We start from the raw sequence: 20,085 nt of genomic DNA, 5'->3' as shown, positions 1-20,085 counted from the left end.
TAACAGTCCTCCAAAATGTGCTTCACCTTTGCAGTCTGAAGTCTGAACAGTAGCCATCTTCTGTCCTTTCATATGAATTCTAAATTGCAATATAAAAATAATGTAGTCACTTTTTAGATAAGTATTAAAGACGCATAAAATGGGTTAATATTTAAAGCATGATAACTTATTGTAGAAATTAAAATAATGGATGCACGAGATCCACATTTTTTTGTCGATCAAAACGTCTACCATCATAAGAATTTTATAAATGCTTTTGTTCGATTAGTTGTCGGCATATTCACTGTTTACTGTTTTGTCGTATAATAATGACATGATAACAAAACAGTAATGGCCAGGGAACATCCTATCCTCCCCCACTGATGCAGATCTTCTTCTACAAATCAAGTTGGATTCAGAATAAAAAGTCCCCGCTTTTAATTAGCACAATTTATTAAGAGAATATTTATCATACGAGTATAAATTAGATGACTTTAAACCTACCTCAGCAAATCTAGGGCTTAGGTTTAGGCTGCCTCCGCAACAGGAGCTTCATAGTTTGATGTATATATACTACACTACCACTAATTTCCCTTTTTTTTTTTTTTTTTTTTTTACATCTTTATGTCTATTGACTTGTCTTTACACAATCCAATCTACGAATCAAGGTTTAAACTACCCAAGTATAGAAACTTTGAAGAGTGAGGACCAGGCAAAGATAACAAGATGTAACACTTGTCAATCTAAAAATGTCAGATGTACTTAAAATGGTATAAAACAAAAAGATAAATTGTCTTCTATCAACAGCATCTCAGATTATGAACCTGAAACGATACAAGTACTTCACATATATAATACATCCTTCATCCGTCTTCAGCTATCTGGACAATACAGAGATCCCGACAAAACTAACTGCAAAAACTATCATGCCTACAACTTACAGTGGATACTTTTAACCAGTTGTATTGTATTCTTATGACGATAGATAAATAGAATTGCAATTATGGGCATCATTTACTACATGTTGCGAGCAAGGAATTAATGACATGCATCACAAGGCGCATACTAGAAAGCTCATGGGGAGGTGTGGTAGGAAGATTTAGGTGATGGTTTAGGATCTGATAAACTTGCTCAAAAATTGGCTTTACATGTTGCACAATCATTAGGTCAACTGGGTTTATCACCATCGCCACATCTCTCATCCAAACAAGTTTTCGAGATGTATCCCTGCTAATATCACATGCCAACTGCTGCAGAAGCGAGAGCAATACTCCTTGGCTTAATGGAAGTGTTTTCCTTAACAAGATGTTACTTAAATCAGCCTGATAATACAAAGCCAGAAAAAGTAAATTTTAGTCAATGGCTAACTCTTTGGAAAACCCAGCTCAGAATTAAGCAAAAAATACGATCACATGATAAGACAGAATACTTCTTCTTTTTTTTTGTAAGGATAAGCAGAATACTTGAACTAACAAAAAACAATAAACTGAACTATAAACTAAAAAAAAATAAAAAAAAATAAAGAAATCGTAGAGAAGGAAACGAAATATACCAACAGAATGATTAGTAAAGAATGTGAAACTATTAGAATTGATCTTAGGTGCAACAAACTAAAAGCTAACACAAGAATACAGAGGTCCGTACTGGGAAACACAAGGAAAATAACTTCAACAACACAGTAAAGCTGTTGTGCATCATATCATTTACTGAACTCAACACACAAAAGCAGGCAAAGAAAAAAACACGTCAACTTCTAGTCACAACGTCTATACACATAAATTAAATGCCTAAATATATAGATGCTTATTTAGATGCAAATATGCAATATAGAAGCGCACCAAATCGGTCTCAAGTGAGTGTTATAAGTTTAATAAGCAATCAGCAATGTTTACCAAGCAGGATGCATGTCAGTAGTACACAGTTGGTAGTTATTCACCAAAAGTCCCACAAACACCATTGACTTTTGCAATGATTGATAGGGTTAAAGACCCTATTAAGGTAAAATTAAGGAATGTGCAAGCTAAACAAAAGACAAGCAATTTGCAATGACAACCAGCAGACAACAAAATCATTGCCAACTTTTGGCATAAATATGCAACTTCTGATCTGGAAAGGCATAGGGGTGGCCGCTATACACAAGAATCATACCTGAGAGCATAACCAAGATACAATGAAAACATCACTTCTTTGCAGTGCTATAGTGAAAGCCTCTTCATACTTCTGTTCAGAAATCAATCTGGATAGTTCTTGCCTAGGATCCAGAGGCCCCTCAATCTAATTAATAGTAAAAATAATTTATTTACCACTATTTAAGAACTTAAAATTTATTTGCTTACTTTGTAAATAAAATAACTAAATAGCACAAACCTCGCCACGAAGAGCCCCAATAGATCCGTTACTCTGTTGTCTGACCAATAGATCTGCAGAACTGGAACTTGCTCCAACAGCTAGGGCTAGCAACTTTCTCTGACCGTCAACCAGTTCACTACTAATAGTTTGAGTCACTGATGATGCTGAATTAATGATCTCCTGCCAATCACAATATAAAGATAAAAGAGCAAGGAAAAACACATTAATAAAAGCTTAAACTTTTTTTGTTTCAACTCTGGATTTATAGTTATACATCGATATATAATACGAGGAATATTTAATTATAATATAATGACAATACAAAAGCAGGGGAGGACAATTCTAACCCTTAAAGCAAGTGCCAACGGTGAATGTGCAGATTCAAATTGGTGTTGGACTACACTTGTATGCTCAGTCATTCCCTTCTGAAATGCAGTATCAACTTGTTCAAACATGGCCTTGCATGACATCTCAAACGAAGGGACTACAGAAGTTTCCAAACTAGATTTCAATGCTTCCTGCACAATACAATTAATCACAAAGATTCAAGGCATTAAAAAATCGAGCAATAGAGTATGATAAGAACAGAATGAGTGGACCAATTTATATTTCAAGTTGATGACTTCGCCTACAGCAAGTTAAAAAACCTTGAACAGCTAAATGTTGCTACACTGAGTGTCATCTTACTAAATAATGAATAATGATATTTAGACAGCCTGTCACTCTTTTAGCTGATAAGTCAGTTATGTTCAGTTCGAATTATCTTTTAGTTCATCTCCTTGTCCAAAAACAAATAATGACTAAGAACAAACTCATAAGCAATATTTTAGAGAGAGGGAGGGGAGGGAGGGGGGGAGGTAGAGAGGGAGATACTTATTCTGTGACTACTTAAGTTTGTAATTTGGACAAAAACCAATATTACCCCTCAACACCTGTTACTCTGAGTGCGTTGTCATCAATTTATTTTGATAACTTAAAAGTAACCAAGATACTTGTAGTTTACAACTATAATTAACAAGAACCTTAATTTAGGTCAGCCAAACAAGCCCCAACTCCTGATAAATACACCTAACTACAATTCTAAACAAATACTTTTAATCTTGTTATTTGCTTTCTATTCCATTTGAGCAAACCTGAAGAATTTGTTTTCCAGAAGTCTGAAATTGTGTCTGGATATGCCTGGAAACAGTAGCTTCAAGTTTAGAGTTTACCGACTTCTCCAATTGGTTCACTGCTTTATCGCCTACCCCCCTCTGCACCATATGAAATATTAGTACTCAATGTTAAATTTTACTGAACTTAAATGCAATTATCATCTGTAAAGCTCAAGTCTCCAAATAACCTGAAAAGCCTCTGTTATTGCAATCGATACTGTTTTCTCAATTGCGGGAGTCAGTGTGCGGGCTACAGCTGCCCCAACTGCAGCTACTTCCTTCTTCACCATTTTCTCCAACGCTGCTGGCAAGTCCTTGGCCAAAGAATTAGTCACCAAATTCAATATTTGCTGAGTCCGATCTCGCAACAGCTTCTCCTGTTTTGCATTTTCTTCAAGAAGACCGGCCCACAGAGCATCTGAATTAGCCTTCATAGCTTTTTCCATAAACTTCCCAAGGGCTGTTTCCAGTCTCCTGCCTTCTTTATTTACTGGTACAGCGGCAGCCACTGAAATCTGCTTTTGCATTTCTTTTTGCATATTTAGAAGCTGCGAGGAAGAAGAGATTAATATATAAGATACCAAAATTTAAAGAGCATTTAGGAACAATCATGAATTGTTTTTTCAAAGTGGTCAATTCAATATAAGAAAATAGAATCAATTGTAACATAACACAGTACCTTTTAACGCAGTAACGTTTTGATTACATATGATGCTATACCCAAATTCAGAAAAAAATATCTTAGATCTACTCAATACAATTCTTTAAAACGTAATTTTTAGATTTACAAAATCATGAAAGAACAATTTTATATTTTTATTCCAAGTTAAGTCTATTCGACCAAGAAATGCAAACTAGGACAGTCCATTTGGAACAGTGGGTGTGTGCAATTAAACTTTGTAAGATACAATTAACATTATTTATAAATAGCTAAATAATAACATAAAACTGATACAAACCGACCTTTTTATTCCTTGATCTGCTTCATAAGGAAATATTTGCTTTGTTATTCAATATTCACACTGTTTTTCAATAGTTTTTTCCCCCATTTTTATATAACAAATTATCAATAGTAGATAACAACAATTAATTACATTTCAAATTAACCTGACATACTAAATTGTTTTGGTATAAAGGACGATCATAGGACTGTGCGTGTATCCCATAATTCATACATCGTAACCATACTACTTAGGTGGAGTTCTAATAACATGTACTGTATGCAATCTTTGAGTGCTAGTAATAAGTGGCACATCAATTATAGGCTTATAAATATTTCCGTTTGCATAGTCATGTTCAATTCGATTACTATGCTTAATTTTCGCTAAAACACTTGTTAATCAACAATATATGTTGGATCCCAGTGCCTTCGTCCAAAATAACAGAATGGAGAGATCATGTCCCAATATTTCGATATATCAAGTCCAGCACTCTACCTAGTCCGAGCAACATTGAAAGTCTAGCCATCTCAAAATAGAACACAGGAACTTGGCCACTAACTGGAAGTGTATAGGAAACAGTGACATAAGCTCATTTATACTCCAAGTGAATTAGGAAATTAGCAAGGGTGTTGAATGAGAGGAACATCACCCAGAAAAATAAAATCGAGAAAAGTAAATAAATCAAAGATATTTGGTTTTGAATATATATTCAATATATAACTTTTCGATCAAAAGAGCCACCCAACTCTAAGAAGCAAAAAAAAAAATTGAAAATTAAAATGTCAGATAATCAAATTACTGTCCTCGCAATAGGCCCTGAAACAAGAGTCGGCTTTAACATAGTTTATGCATAGATATCAGTTCATAACAGTGAAAAGCATAGCAGAAACAACTTGCATAAAATAAGAAAGAGCCAACACCTGATTTATGGTCTCCTGCATGGTTCTAAGTTGTGAAAAAGCAGCTTCAACAGAGGGGGCACTAGAACTAACACCTGGTTCATGATAGGAGTCTGTTGAATTAGAAACACTTGGGGCTGAAGAAATCGGACTCGATCCATGAGCACTTTTTGTTTTTTGTTTTTTCCGTTTTGTTGATTGTGCAGGAGTTGCAACTGTCACAGGCATCGATGATTCTACATCCTTTCCAGATATATCTTCTAGGGAGTCTTGAACTTCTTCTTGCTTACTTGACGGAAGATCCACTACATCAGATTCTCTGGCCCCATCCACCTGTCTAGATTCTTCGATAATATATGGCTCAAGTGGCAAGGTTTGGGTTTCTCTTGCCATCTCAAGACCAAGATCTGCTGCTTGAGAATAAAACAATTTCTCCCTCCTATCTGTGGCAAATCCATCAAGCTCTCCCGGGGAGGCAAGTTCTTCATTCTCACTGATATGGGTCTCACCAACAACCTTAACCTCAGCTTCGGCATTATGTGCATTACTATTGACACCTACATCTTGTATATCTGGCTCTTCCTCACCCTTGTACTCTATATGATTTGTTTCCGTGGATGAGGTGGCCCTTAATATCTCAGAAGGAGTTACTAGATGAGTTGGGTGCTTAAACTTGATAGGATCATTGAGCACATTTGACATATCCTCTTGGGGAATATTCTTCCCATCTCCTTTGGGATCATCATCGACAATGGAATCCGAAGCATTCAATTGATGTGCGTCCATTTGTCTGTCGATTGTATATTCATTACTATTCTGATCCATGCTGAAGTCATTAGGCTGCGACCCTGGCACAAAGCTGCTCGATGGACTTCTCAAACCAGAGAGCTTAGGCGACAACTTAGGACTTAGAGGAAGTGGTGGTGGTGGCGATGATGAAATTGATGCTATATTATTATCACTATTCACCACTGACAAAGGATGGGGTCTGGATTCTGTACTACATATTGAAACTTCGTGTAAATTGGCTACCTCCGAGGAGCTTACGAGATTTCTTATTGTGGATGTCACACTCTCTGAGCTAATTTCATGTATAGCTTGGCCAGGTTGTGAACTAGTAGAAAGGGTTTCGACTGGTTTACTTACACTCGGCTCAAAAGTAGTCAAACCCTCAGTACTAGTTACACCCCGTGACACACTAGAATCTGACCTCTCAAGCACATTCTCCAATGGGGGTGGTAAACATTGAGACAAGTCCAGTGCATATTGTTGAATGGCTTGTGTCTGGACACAATAAATCTGCACTATCTGCTCAGATTGTGGTAACAAATCATTCGTCCCAGTGAAGCTCAAAATTGGCATTGTAACAGTAAACTCTGCAATATAATCCATGCGGGTTGCAGCTGGATTGAGACCATATTCCAAGTGGACTGCATATATAGCATTCTTCTTGGCATTTGCTAGTAACAGAAGACCTGCTTGTGACAAAGCCAGAACTTGATTAAAGAACGCAGCTTCAGTATTATGTGCAGCAGAGCTCCTCAATTCTAAAGTCTGGGTGCACTGCCACGAATAAGTGTCACTAGGAAGCAGCCATCCTTCTTCACTAGTTGAAGTCCAAATTTTTACTTCACGATTAAGTGGACCCTGTGAACCAAAAATTATATTGGAATGCGCATCAAGAAAAGATTAGGACTGAGAGAAGCATATATTAAATCATCAGATAATAAAGCTTATAGAAAATTTTCTTGGATCATGCTTATGCAACAGCTAAAGAATACATGATACAGGTATCCTAAAATTTAAACTACCCTGGGGAAATGCGGGACAGAAAGAATTTTGAGGCGGGGTATAGGATCCTACACATAACCATGTGTATCACTTTAGTAGTTTCCTCTCCTACTTTGTAAAATATTAAAATAGATCTAAGTTATTATACATACCCCAGTAATAAGTACAATGTGATCTGGGCGGTGAGGGGAAGTTAGAAATGTGGCTGAATTAACAGGTAACCCATTGTGAGGCCTCAGTATTGCAATAGGCTGTGACTTGCGGTCTTCCCAAACTTTTATCTGCAGGATTAGTAAACACAATCTATTAATTTAGAATGCTCACAGATTAAGTATAAGGACGGAAATCATAACAAGAGACTGGTTCATATTTAGTAGAATGTAACAATGGGTGAATATATACACACACGCGCGCGCGCGCATATACATATGCTCATATTCACTGCCAATAAAAAATTAATAAATTCATTCTGGATCCATTTATTTCTTTAGTTACAACAGAAGATGAATTTCAAATGGTCACTGTAATACCACGACCAAATACAATAAGCATGGTACAAACCCAGGAGTAAAACATACAGTGCCATCCAAAGAAGCAGAAACTAATCGGGTAGTCATCCATTGGCACATTGACAAATCAGTAACTTCTCCATCATGGTTACCAACAAACTGGACCCCGTCTATCATCTTGTCAACATGGCATCTTAGAGGATCATCCGCTGAAAATACTTCACCTTTCCCAACCTTAGTAGTATCAATCCGCAGAACACTTCTTCCAATCCCAACTACGAGAACTTCCTGAAAATTAAAAATAAAGAGAAGTTTTAAATTTTGAGAGACCTATATTTGGCAAAACTTAAACTGCCAAAAGATTCATTTTCTCAATCAACATAAATATTAGCAGACATGTCAAAGTGACCCATCAGACCTTTTTTAATATCAAAAAGTTTACCTGCTTATGGCAGTGCCAGCAAATCCGGGGATGAACAGAATCCCCTTCTCCTACAATCTGAATAGCCATAATTAAGTTTCCTGTAATTTGTGATTTCTCTTCCTCACCTGGACCTTCTATTATTTTCCATATATATACACGTCCATCTACACTTGCACTGCACAAAAGCATGTCAGCGTAGCTCAGAAATTACAAAGTGACAAAGGAAGGAAGACATATCAGAGATATACCTAGCCAGCAGGTGAACATCTTCAGCAAAGAAAGCCATGTCTGTGACCCTCTGAGTGAGGTAAAAGTAAAATAGCATTTTAGAGCAGAAGATACTTTCAATTTTCAAGGAGTGGAACTTATATCAAGGTTAACAGGCAGATATGTAGTTGGAATAAGGAAACATCATATATTCATATCTAGCACATAAATATATTATAATGGCCTAAACTGCTGGACCAACTGTACTTAACAGTAACATCTATTTTTAAACACTGCCACTAATTTTTAACTGTTCTAATTAGATAACAGTATGAAAGGGAAAATTAAGCAACCCCCGTGATATTCTTCACTACAACTGATGTACCTGCAATAAGGTACTCCCTCCATCCCTCTCATTTCCTTACAATTATTTTTCACTGCCTGGCACAGATTTTAAGGTGTATATAAAATAGTTTCATATTTTTTTTCTTTTTTTGAATATAATTTTAAACATTAAGTTTTTTTAAAAAAAAAAATATTTATGAAACTATACATAATAAGAGCCTTAAAATGCGTGTCAACCCCTCTATCCTGAATGTAACAATCTGGAGGGACATCCTAAAGGTAAACAACCTGGAGGGACAGGGGGAGTATCAATTAGAAATGGAGAAACCCAAATTGTTTAAATCCTCCTCCTAACACCTTTTGAAGTTAGGAGAGCTAAGAGCTTGTGAGTTAAGAGTGAAAGTCTCTAGTTCACCCCCACTAACCCTAATAACTATAAAATATTAAATTTGGACAGTGGACGCCTAAAGTTGATGATTAGACATGATCCTAGGCTCTAGTGAAGCACTCCTATGAAATTTTGAAAGAGGAAGAGTGCTAAAGATACTATTGGTCAAAAAAATAAAAAATTCTCATAACACTTTCAAGAGTTCGTAACTTAACATCATATTACTAAATTATATATGCAAAAAGGAAAGTTGTGAAAGTAGTGCACCCATTTGCTGATTAGCAACTTATCACATCTACAAGAAGCACTTTGATTCAAACATGTAATCAAAAAGTACTCCAGCGAAACAATATATTATAGACACATTACCAGTTGCATCAAGATATTGACCACAATAGGTACTAGAAACTAACCTGAGAGAGACCTTTTAGCAACGACCTCAACGCAGTATTAATGTTAAGCACACGAATAGCCCCCAATTTCAATCCATAACAAATATAACTCTTATTGACCGCAATTTGCCTTCCAACAACAAGGCCAGGATCCGAACCATACTTCGTAATGGGCGTAACTTCAAGCTGAGGCTGCATCTCTCCCATCAACCTAACATCAATATCATAAACAACATGATCACCAGCCAAGTGCCTCCCTTTGGGTAACTTACTACTCTGCATTCTCATCACCGGACTCGAATGCACCAATCCACCTACATTATTAACAATATTATTAACATTCACATTACTCGCATTCGCCACCACCTGTAAAGGAGGCAAGTTCTGAGTCATCGAAATATCGGAACCGCCGGAGGAAGTCGGTTGGAGCTGAGGTGGCATTGGTGCTTCGGAATTAGGATTGGTAAGTAGGGCCATGAGGCGGGCGCCGTGGTTGGAGTTGGGGAAAGGCTGCTGAGGCGGTAGGAGAGGAGGCGGAGAGTGAGGAATTGAGCGTTGGTGGTGGAATTGTTGTTGTTGTGGCGGGGGATAAGCGTAGGGGCCGGAGGGCGGTGGATAAGAGGCGGCGACGGGTGGTGAGGAGGTTAGATTAGGGTTAGGGTTTTGGATAGGGTTGAAGAATTGGGGGAGAGGGCCTGTTGGTTGGGGGTGTTGTTGGTTAGGGTTTATAGGTGAAGACATTGAGAGAGAGAGAGAGAGAGAGAGAGAGGAGAGATGAATTTGTAATTGAGTTGAGATCCAGAAGTGGAGTTGTTTGCAGAGAGTGGGAGTGTATTGTGTTGTATATTCTGTACTGCTCAACTCAACAGGTGGAGAAGATGATGAGGGACCTAAATTGGTCTTTTCCTTTTCAATTCTATTATTTTTTTATTATTACTAAATGCCTCATCAATACCTATTTGGAAATTAATAAATCTGTGCGTGAGTGATGATTGCAAATTTTATCGAATAATTATATTAGAATTACAGATTTATAATTTATTTTTAATTATATAAATATTTATGTTGTATGTGATTAAAAAATATCATCATTTTCAAAATAATGTATAAATAAATTGTACATTTAACATATATGGTCAATATCGGCATGATGAACACTAAGTTTGAATAAAATATTATATTTTTAAGAAGTAATTATTACTTTTATGGATGGCCATCATATATACATAAATTATTTATTTATATTTTTAAATATTAGTTGGGTTTCTGTCAAAAGATTTTTTATTAGATTTAATTTATTTATGTATAAATATATTTTGTTGTCTTATGAGCGAATATTTTATTATTAACGAATATCAGATTTTCAATTTTTTGACTAATATAACTTATATCTTTAGTATTATTTTCGGACAATCTTGAAGTGAGTTAGAGTCGAAAATAGTAAATTGAGTTTAGTCAAAGTCGAACTTAGAACCTGACCAATAATAGATGTCTAAGTGAGTCAGAGTCGAACATGGTAAATTGAGTTTAGTCAAAGTCGAACTTAGAATCTGACCAATAGATGTCTAGTTTCATGATCTAAATATCTCTGATTATCTTATATGTCCGATTATAAATTGAAAAATTTTCTTCATTTGGATTTCTTTAGATTCAGTCTCACTCTCAAGAAATAAGTTTCATTTTAAATCCAAACATTCAAATATACCGATAATACCTCAAACTCAAAATAGGAAAGAAAATTTTGAAATGAAAAAACATGCTATTAAATTCATTTTAGGGTTCTGTCAATTGACTTGACTTTTTCTTACTCAGTAATAATAAAGATCGAGGAGCCGTACTATTAATCACTTTTTTTCCCTGAGGCTTCCCAGGACAAAGTACATGCATATACAAGTGCCTCGTTGAAAAAAATACTATGGTAACTCAAATTTCCGGTACAAGAGAAATCCTCGAATTAACTAAAAAATAATAAATCTATATCGAACAAAACATATTTCAAAATTAAAGTAAACAAGTAATTTCTTGTTCAACATTCCATCTCTTTGCTAAAGCACAAATATTCCTAGACAAAACCATTTGGTCTCTCGACACTCTTTGTAGATCTCTTTTGAAAGTCTACTTCGTAATGTGCAAATGCAGCATCTAAAGCCTGCACCAGCATGAACAATTTACATTACTTGTTTGGCCATATCAATCAAGGCTTGAAAAGATGCAAAAGAAATTACTACAAAATATCTTAGACCTTAGAATTATACCTGAGTCATTGGTTGAACGAGGAGTGATACTGGATGGCGAAAATCCTGTCGCACTGAGCTCTTGATCTCCTGAAGTTGGATCAGATGTAAACATCACATATAAATAAGATATATAACAGATTAGCCTGAAACTTAGAAAGCAATCTAACATACTGCAATACAATTCAGACGGGGGGTTGATGTGTTTGAGGTTAGTAAGAGAAAACTCTGTCAACCAACACAAATTGTCACACAATTTCTTAGCAACTATGCCAGAACTCTAATGAGTAATTGTTCAGTCTTTGACTATGGAAAATTTTAATTTAGTTTGTGAACAATTAAAAGATGGGCTTGGCGGTTGAGATATCCACAATATATACAACTAAGATAATGATTTGGCCTACAGTAACCCCAAATACTATTTGCAAAGATCAATAAACTGTATGCACACGAAAAATCCCAGAAATGAACATCTGGATAAAGCAATTTGCTGTAAACTGAAAGTATCGAAGCAAGTTTTTATGTACTAGTTGTAACTATATGAATAGTCTATAAAGGTAGCAAAAGAAACTCATGGCTAAATGTGATCCATGTTCACTTCAGTAACTTTAAAGTTGAGGTATCTTCATCCACAAAATTGACTAAACAAGACGCCACATAAGACTGGTAAAACGGACAGAACAAGGAGGCATATTTATTTTTCTAAATTTTGACCAAAAACATATATGATCCAACAATAGCAGAATCAATACAGGTAAATTTTATTAGTGAAAATTTGTGACAACTAACAATTGGACCAAAAAGCACCTGCAGCTTCTGATAAATTTTGGACATTGCATCCTTCACTTTGTTAACCTGCAATAGTAGAATCAAATGAACTTTACTGAAAAATATTTAATTCTTGGAAAAAGGGTCTTACAAGACAACAATCTAAATGCATTCATGGAAAAAACACACTGGAACAAATTAGCATGTCTACTGATTCTCTGCAGTGTGCAGGGAGAGGTCATATCCCCTACTTTCTACCCCATTCTGGCCTTACTAGTCCTACAACTGGCCAAACCTACTCACCAAATAAGACTCAATGAAAACTAGATATTTCCCAACTACTGTGGTGCTTGATTTTTTCGGACTGACTTTAGCTAAAACAAATTAGCAGTTCAGTATTACAAAGTAAATAGGGTTGGATCAATTAGAAGAGAATATTCGAATAACTTGAACAAAATGTATTGGCTCGAAGACAATATGATAGGAGACATTACTGGCCAAAATATATTATTACTCATTCCTGACTTCAAAATAGATATATACATGTGTGTGTGCACGCGCGCGCATGCATGCATGTATGTATCAGTGATATCACTAGTCACTCCCGTACTTGAGTATCTGATAATTTTCGTTCAGTTTAAACACTTATGTATCTTTATGATGCATTCAAAAGTATACTACCAGCTGTAAACAAAACATTCAGGCTAGAGAAACTGCATAGGCACGATCAGAAATCACCTTGATATGGAGATAAGTAGTCGTAATGGGATATGATGACCAGAAATGCTTCAGCAATTCTTGAATTGATGTCCATTGCTGAGAGAAAAATCTATACCTCAGTTCAAATTATATATGATGGTGAACAAGGACACTGAGAACCAAAACTAAGAGACACAGACAAAATATCTGTAAGTCTTGTGTCATATCGTATGCACCCAAGGTTATAGTAATAGATTGAATAATGAAAGCTATACCACTCACATGCAAAATTTCTTCTTTGGTCGCGTTAGGCAACCCATCCAAAATACTCTCATGTGGATCCTTTCCATGATGATACTTGGTATTTGAAATACGCAGGGTCAATTCACTAAAAACCTATACCATAAATTGTGTGATTATGTTCTTCCAGAATAAACAGCATAGATGAGTTAAAGGTAAAAATATTACCTTCATAGCAACTTCTGATTTAATTATAGGATCAGTCAAACCTAGATCTTTTATTTCAGATATTGACTTTCTTAAGGAACCATATGCCTCGTGAGCATTAAGGATACTTTTTTTATGCTTTGATCCAGATTGGGACTCCCCCAAAGTTTTAATTGCATTGGCTTGTTGAGAATCAAAGTAGTCACGAGGATCCTGATACAAATTTTCGAATATAAATCACCCTTTTAGCATTCCAAGCGGATCCTGTTTTCAAAAAATCTAACCTTGATACTAAGCGGGGCAACTGGATGGTCACGAGGTCCCTGAAGATCCTCTAACTCAGCCATCCTAGATATCAGATCAGAGCGCCCTTGCTCCACATGGGTGTTCGATGCTTCATTAGCCGACTCAACTGCACAAAAAGCGCTTTGTGTCAGTAATTAATATAATATAAATCTGAATATAATCTTGCATAAAGAAGTTGTCAGATGAGCAGAAACCACAGAGCAAGCAAGATCGAACTATGCTAACCTTCTTTTAACCTGGTAAGTGCTTCAGCAACAGACCTTGTATCTCCCAACTCCACATCTAACAGTAAAAGGTACAGATAGATCATACAAAATGGTTATAGGTTTTAGCCTTACATTTATTAGCACATAGCAACCACAACAATTACTCAAGTCATATTTGTATAGAAAACAAGATAACAGAGCCTAGTCGATTGTAGACTCTTCAAACATGGCATTATCAGAATGTTTGGAGTAACAATGGGACCTGATATAACAAACTCTGGCCTGCAATCTAAATTATATATCATCATATGGCTTTTAAGGGATGTGATATTCTAAAAATCAAAAGAATTATGTCTTTAATCATAGTTATGTGTTCATTAAAAATGAATATTAACCTGTAGAGAGGGAACATGGTGATTGTATTATATATATGTGTCTACTTCCTCTGTCCCATTCAATTGTATATGTTTCTTTTTCACTGCTCGGCACGCATTTTAAGTCTCTTATAAAATATAGTTCTATAACTTATTTATAAAATTTTCTTTTTTTGTATAAAAATATAAATGTTATATTTTTATATAGAAAAAGAAAATCTTAAAAATAAGTTGCAGAACTATACTTTATTAAGGTATTAAAATCCGTGCCACGTCCCCGTCCCCCAATGTATACTATTGGCTGGGACGGAGGGACTACATGATATAGAAACAAGGTTTAGTATTAGCTAATGATCCAGAATGAATAATTCTATGAATGGTCATGACACCCCCAATAACTGGTTCAATGATTTTATACTTGTACCCATACTTATCTTAAAATAGTAGCATCTCCTAATTATAAAGATTATCGAGAGAATCAGCCCCAACCCGTACCTCACTACCTCCCTACCTCCAACTCCCACCACACAACTCAAATCAAAAAAGAAAAGGGGAAGAATTTGAGAGAAACCTCTGCCCCTTTCCTCTTCACTTATACTATGAGATTCCATCTTATAAAGTAATTTCCTCCCGTCTCGATACCCTTTAGGCCCTTATACTATCAAGTTGCTGCACATGTGGTTCCTTCTAGCAAAGTGCCAAGGAGAATTGCACTCTTTTTCATGTCACTATTTGCTCAATGCACAAAAAGCCTATAACAATCATTCAATCAAGTACCGACTAACAAACCACTACTGAGCACGAGTCTCGTCTAGTGAACCCAGAGAAGAACACCTTTCTTTTAAGATTAAATACATTACAAAATTGCTAAAATTTAAAATAAAAAAAAAGGGGGTTAATTATTTAGATTATCACCTACAGATCTTCCTTCAAGAACAACTGCAGCGTGTCTATTAAGGTCTTGCAGAAATGATCTTTTATACAGATCATATTGCGAGTCCGTCAAGTCCTTCGAAACATCACGAGATAGCCCATGATCCTGCATGTACACCGCTATTAGTAACCGTGGACTTAATTTGCCAATATAAAGCTACACATGGAAATTCAAACAGAACTCATGGACAATCCGTCATTAGGCACAAGACCTGGTGCAAAAAAGATAGATCAAGTACCTACCTTCCATATAGCATTATAGAACAAAAGAAGTGTGCATGTGAGTTTAAAAGATTATCACAAAAGTAATACTCTACATTGTAGAGACAAAACCAGCATGCCCTCAACTTTTTTAGATATCATCAAAAAGGACATTATTAGCAAGCCACCGAAAGCAGCTTTATATGATTTAGTAGGCAAACATGAATTATGGCCAAAAAATATTTAAAACAGCCTTCACATTTATAGAATAACAAAATGTGATGTGAAATGTCATCCAATGTACCGGGAGGTGTGTGTAATCATCCCCTTCATCAGCTTCCATGTCTAATGTCGGATCAACCCGTCTGATCTGCACAGCAGTGAAACGCATAAAATGGTCAACCTTTTGTGGATGAGGTGAAAAGGAGGGAGAGAGGGGAGTTATTGCAGTGGTTGACTATTCTTACAATCATTTTTGCAGAAAATGAAAAAATGTAATAATCAAAATATAGGAAATATATAAGATCCAATCTTATAACATGAGAGCACCTTTCGCCGAGCTTCACTTGCCAATATGTCATCTTGCTTGAGGAAAACAGCAAGTTCCTCATCTTCTGCAGCCTCAGCCGCAGCAGCAACAATATTTTTGGTACTGTGAAGGTATTCAGCCCTCCAGTATTTCATCCAGAAGTCCGTTTCTGTCATCTTAGATGTAAAGGACGGATTTATATTTTATTACGAGCAAAAAAGATGTAATGATCTTAATTTATACTATCGACAGAACTAAGCAATCGGACAGTTATAATTATTTTACCTTCTTGGGTACTAGGTTTAGATAGGCGCGTCGTACAGCAGGTTTTTCAGCAAAAATCTGGTAGACGATATGAAATAAAGCATTAGGAATGAATCTGTGTCCAAAATGTCGAGCCTATAAGAAAATACAATATGGTCTCAACTTGTCAAAGAAATAAGTAAGGCCCACCTGATGAATAATTTCTGGTGTCAAGCTATATTTAACCCTGTTCGACTGGAACAATAATAAACATTAGAAGTTAGATTGTTCGCAAGTTTATAGAGAACAAAAAACTAACTACTGTAAAAATTGATGTGATATTAAGATGCATAGTCAATAAGATTGAATTGCATTTTGTAGGAATCCAAATGGTTCACCAATCTCAAATGTAGTGTTTCAAATACTATTATACTATATGAATGGAACATAAGAGTAAAGACAGACACATCATGCCTGCAAAAAGACATGTATGTCGCAAAATACAAGAACATAATCAGATTGAAATTCTATAGATTACCTGGCCATCGGATGATGGTTTCACATTGAATATCATGTCACTCTTTAACCCCACCCTTTGCTTAGATTTGCTACTGATTTTCTCGTCCAATGACTTCTGCAAATGAAAAATGTTTGTTACGGCTTCTCAGCAGAAGTACATCTAACTAGCTAAATAATTTCAACTAATCAATTTGTATGGGGGGCTAGAATTCATGAGGGTCCAATAAGACCATACAAAAAAATTGACATCCTGGTAAATTGCTCTATAGGTTATAGCAGTGTTGCACGGATCGTGGATCGATCCGGTACGCGGTACGAGTTCGGATACGTGGAACGTTAGTTTGAGTGAATTGGGTACGCTGAGTAGTGAATCGGGTACGCGGGTCGATATAAGGATCCCGTTAATGTATATATATAATGAAGGAAAAAAATTATAAATATGTGAATTTGCTTTACTTTTTTATATTAATTAGTATAACAGTTTAGTTTTTCGATTTTCAATATTATATTATATTAAAATTGAAATAATTACAATATTCGTTTTTGAAACTAGAAAAAAATGATAAAATTAAATGTGAACAGATGTTGAGCTTTGCACATCTGTTGAATTTTGAGCGTCACGTGACTAGTATCAAAATAAAAGAAAATGAAAAAAGAATAAAGTAAAGAAAAAGATACAGCTGTCTATCACTTATTCACTAATACAGCTGCACACATACACCTTTGCACAGTTTCACATGCACGTCTCTCATCTTCTTCACACTTCATCTTCTTCATGAGTTTAAGCAAACAAATATACACAAACATATATATGTATATCACAGATCATCAAAACAATACAGCCCAAATCGATTTTCTATCTTTCTTCCTCATTTTACGGTCGTCGGAGTAAGCATCCGCGGTTCGCCGGAAATGACGAACTGGAACGCGATCCCGGCCGATCCGGGTCGACTTCGACCCGTGTTCCGGTACGAGCGAACCAGTTCGCAGATCCATAGACCGTACCGCGAACCGGGTAACTATGGGTTATAGCAATATCTAACCTTTCTTGTTGCCCAAAATTCAGCCTCTGTTAACACTCCACCCATTACAAATTCCTTGTGAAGTTTCTGCAACTCACTGAAAAAACAAATCCATAAAGAGGAGGGAAGAAACGCATTTTATTTATAGATAATAGAATTAGGCATGAGTTGCACAGCCTGATATTTAGATCTTCATGGACTTGAAAGAAAAATGTTAATCTTTAAATATAAATTTTCAATCACCCCTTCAAATTCCGAAATTTTTTCCTTGATTTCTAGTCAATTAGTTAAAACACTCTAATGCACAAAAACAAAATGCATAATACATACTGTAGATTTTACTGAAAAAATTAAATGAGCAATAATATAAACCTGAATCGTGTGGCATCTTTTTAGATATCTGAAAGGGCATATTTTTAGATATCTGATATCAGCATGTTAACAATCTTTCTGCAGTGGATAAATTAAATGTAAATCTAGTTTGGTGGCAGTTCATTTTAACCCAGAATAGCTGTGCAATTGTTGTTTCATAGATGTACCTATCCACCTGCAAAAGCTTAATCCTGCGATCCATTTCTGCTGTGCTAAGTTGCTCACTGCTGGGCGGAACAGAGGGTTTGTCAGAAGAAGCTTTACCAGCATTAGCAGGAGGTGCAATAGCCATGGCTGCTCAAGGAGAATCAATATTCATATAATCCAGTTAATCCAGTATGATATGCACTTGTAAGAAGAATGCTTCAAGGCTAACGCAGGGGAAAAGATTGACAATATGTGTACAGAAATAAATTCCAAATTTAAATTATTTAAAAGCTAATGGTACAGAGACGGTAACATAGAATCAAAAGTTGAGGGTGAGTGGACGATCATAAAGCAAATTATGCATTCAAAACAGGAAGGAGACAACTATATGTAGAAGGTGAGAATGAACTTACCAACAAAATCCCGGCAAGCATCACGGTCAGGGAAACTGTCAAACTCAAAAATGTAACTTTCACCCTAGCAAAAATTAAGGTTTACATAATTAATGCTTCAATCAATTTATATAGAAAGGGTATTATTTAAGTTGCATCACATGTTGGATCAAGAGTTCTACAACGTGAAGGAATAAACCCTCTGGCTAAAAATGATGGAGCCACAACATCGAAAACAAAACGGCCTTTCTAATTATCCAATAGAATTTACCTTGTCTTGCGTAAGATTAAGAAGAGCCTTCTTATTTGGAGCCTCCTTGCTGAACTTATGTCCTGGATATCCACAATGTAAACGATGTAAGCACGCCGAGAACTTGATGGCACAGAAAAAAATAACAAAGTTATTATCTCAAGCTTATAGTCTAAAGAAGGGCCATAATCAAACACGTTTCTTAAAAAAAAAAAAAAAAAAAATCCTCCTCTCCGCAAGTTTTATGTTCCAGAATGCAACTTTGAAAAGCCAGGATCATAATATACAGATATCCTCCTCCCCGCCAATTTAATTCAATACACAAACTATATTGATAAACTATAACTAGAACCCAACATTACTCGCAGAGATTATACCTATAATAAATCGAAACTCGACATTGAGCTTCATCAAAGACCTCGGATCACTCGGCATAAACACAAACCGCTCCCTCTTCTGCATAGCAGCAACAACCAAAACAAAACAAAAACTACTTAATTCAATACTGCATTGCTTCAATTAACTAAAAAACTAATTTAACAATAAATAACAATATTTACCATGGTTAAAACACCAGGAGTGCCAGGATCTTTGATAGATGATTTGTACTTGGCGCGCTTGATGACTTGCCTCTCCGACATGATTGGATGATGCCTATAATATGCTTGTGTCTGATGTTAGGTATAATTGAATGTGAATTTAAGGTAAAATTAGGGATTGTAGGTATAATCTGTACATATGATGTATGTGTATGGGCCGAGGCTGTGGAAACTCTGCCGCTTTCGTTTATTTCAGACAGGAATACTCAAGTCCCGTCTCTAGGAGTAGTATATAGATACAGATGAATCAAGGTTTTTTGCAGAGCTGAATAACAAGAGTACTGCAGTAGTGTGGGTTTTCCTTGTTTTCACTAAATACATGGGTTAAATGGGTATTAATGAATAGAAATGATTTTAATTATCCATGTCATCAATTCGTAAAATACTTATTGAAAATTATTTATCACATTGAAATTTTCTTTTTCGAAGGAATATTGAAAATATTTATTATCCATTTTCAGTTTTT

The 20,085-nt window shown here is 35.8% G+C and overlaps 2 protein-coding genes across 3 annotated transcripts; both read right to left on the bottom strand.

Annotated features, from left to right (window-relative positions):
* Positions 1 to 721: 721 nt before the first annotated feature.
* On the bottom strand, positions 722 to 10,243 carry LOC108223026 (enhancer of mRNA-decapping protein 4). Its single transcript, XM_017397067.2, has 12 exons — positions 9,400 to 10,243; positions 8,295 to 8,344; positions 8,065 to 8,221; positions 7,692 to 7,910; positions 7,266 to 7,394; positions 5,344 to 6,969; positions 3,671 to 4,030; positions 3,462 to 3,581; positions 2,676 to 2,846; positions 2,347 to 2,508; positions 2,128 to 2,253; positions 722 to 1,301 (listed from the first exon to the last, which is right to left on the bottom strand). The coding sequence occupies exons 1-12, from the start codon at positions 10,117 to 10,119 to the stop codon at positions 990 to 992; spliced, it is 4,152 nt and encodes a 1,383-aa protein (XP_017252556.1). The 5' UTR covers positions 10,120 to 10,243; the 3' UTR covers positions 722 to 989.
* Positions 10,244 to 11,272: 1,029 nt separating this feature from the next.
* LOC108223031 (general transcription and DNA repair factor IIH subunit TFB1-1) lies at positions 11,273 to 19,923 on the bottom strand. 2 transcript variants are annotated; one of them, XM_017397076.2, is made up of 20 exons: positions 19,581 to 19,923; positions 19,398 to 19,476; positions 19,042 to 19,103; positions 18,792 to 18,855; positions 18,399 to 18,525; positions 17,881 to 17,956; positions 16,857 to 16,952; positions 16,529 to 16,573; positions 16,361 to 16,417; positions 16,096 to 16,251; positions 15,851 to 15,916; positions 15,328 to 15,451; positions 14,058 to 14,114; positions 13,811 to 13,938; positions 13,548 to 13,739; positions 13,362 to 13,475; positions 13,119 to 13,196; positions 12,420 to 12,467; positions 11,634 to 11,702; positions 11,273 to 11,527 (listed from the first exon to the last, which is right to left on the bottom strand). In XM_017397076.2, exons 1-20 carry the CDS (start codon positions 19,659 to 19,661, stop codon positions 11,441 to 11,443), a joined length of 1,806 nt encoding a protein of 601 aa, XP_017252565.1. In that variant the 5' UTR covers positions 19,662 to 19,923; the 3' UTR covers positions 11,273 to 11,440. The 2 variants fall into 2 exon arrangements, with proteins under 2 accessions (XP_017252565.1, XP_063950397.1); XM_064094327.1 differs by having other exon boundaries at positions 12,402 to 12,467; positions 19,581 to 19,799.
* Between the last annotated feature and the right edge of the window lie 162 nt (positions 19,924 to 20,085).

Source organism: Daucus carota, chromosome 5 (genome assembly GCF_001625215.2).
Source record: "Daucus carota subsp. sativus chromosome 5, DH1 v3.0, whole genome shotgun sequence".
Lineage (NCBI taxonomy): Eukaryota > Viridiplantae > Streptophyta > Magnoliopsida > Apiales > Apiaceae > Daucus > Daucus carota.
This window is presented reverse-complemented; position numbering and strand designations above follow the sequence as displayed.

Bases quoted from the DNA above. Each gene is read 5' to 3' on its own strand.
- LOC108223026 (XM_017397067.2), bottom strand. From the start codon at position 10,119: ATGTCTTCACCTATAAACCCTAACCAACAACACCCCCAACCAACAGGC. The intron at 8,222-8,294 runs GTATATCTCTGA...GCTTTTGTGCAG, and splicing joins GATGTTCACCTGCTGGCTAG to TGCAAGTGTAGATGGACGTG. The intron at 2,847-3,461 runs GTTTGCTCAAAT...TGTATTGTGCAG, and splicing joins CTGGAAAACAAATTCTTCAG to GAAGCATTGAAATCTAGTTT.
- LOC108223031 (XM_064094327.1), bottom strand. From the start codon at position 19,661: ATGTCGGAGAGGCAAGTCATCAAGCGCGCCAAGTACAAATCATCTATC. The intron at 16,252-16,360 runs GTAAAATAATTA...TTTACATCTAAG, and splicing joins TAAACCTAGTACCCAAGAAG to ATGACAGAAACGGACTTCTG. The intron at 11,703-12,401 runs GTTAGTTGTCAC...ATCCAACTTCAG, and splicing joins AGGTGCTTTTTGGTCCAATT to GAGATCAAGAGCTCAGTGCG.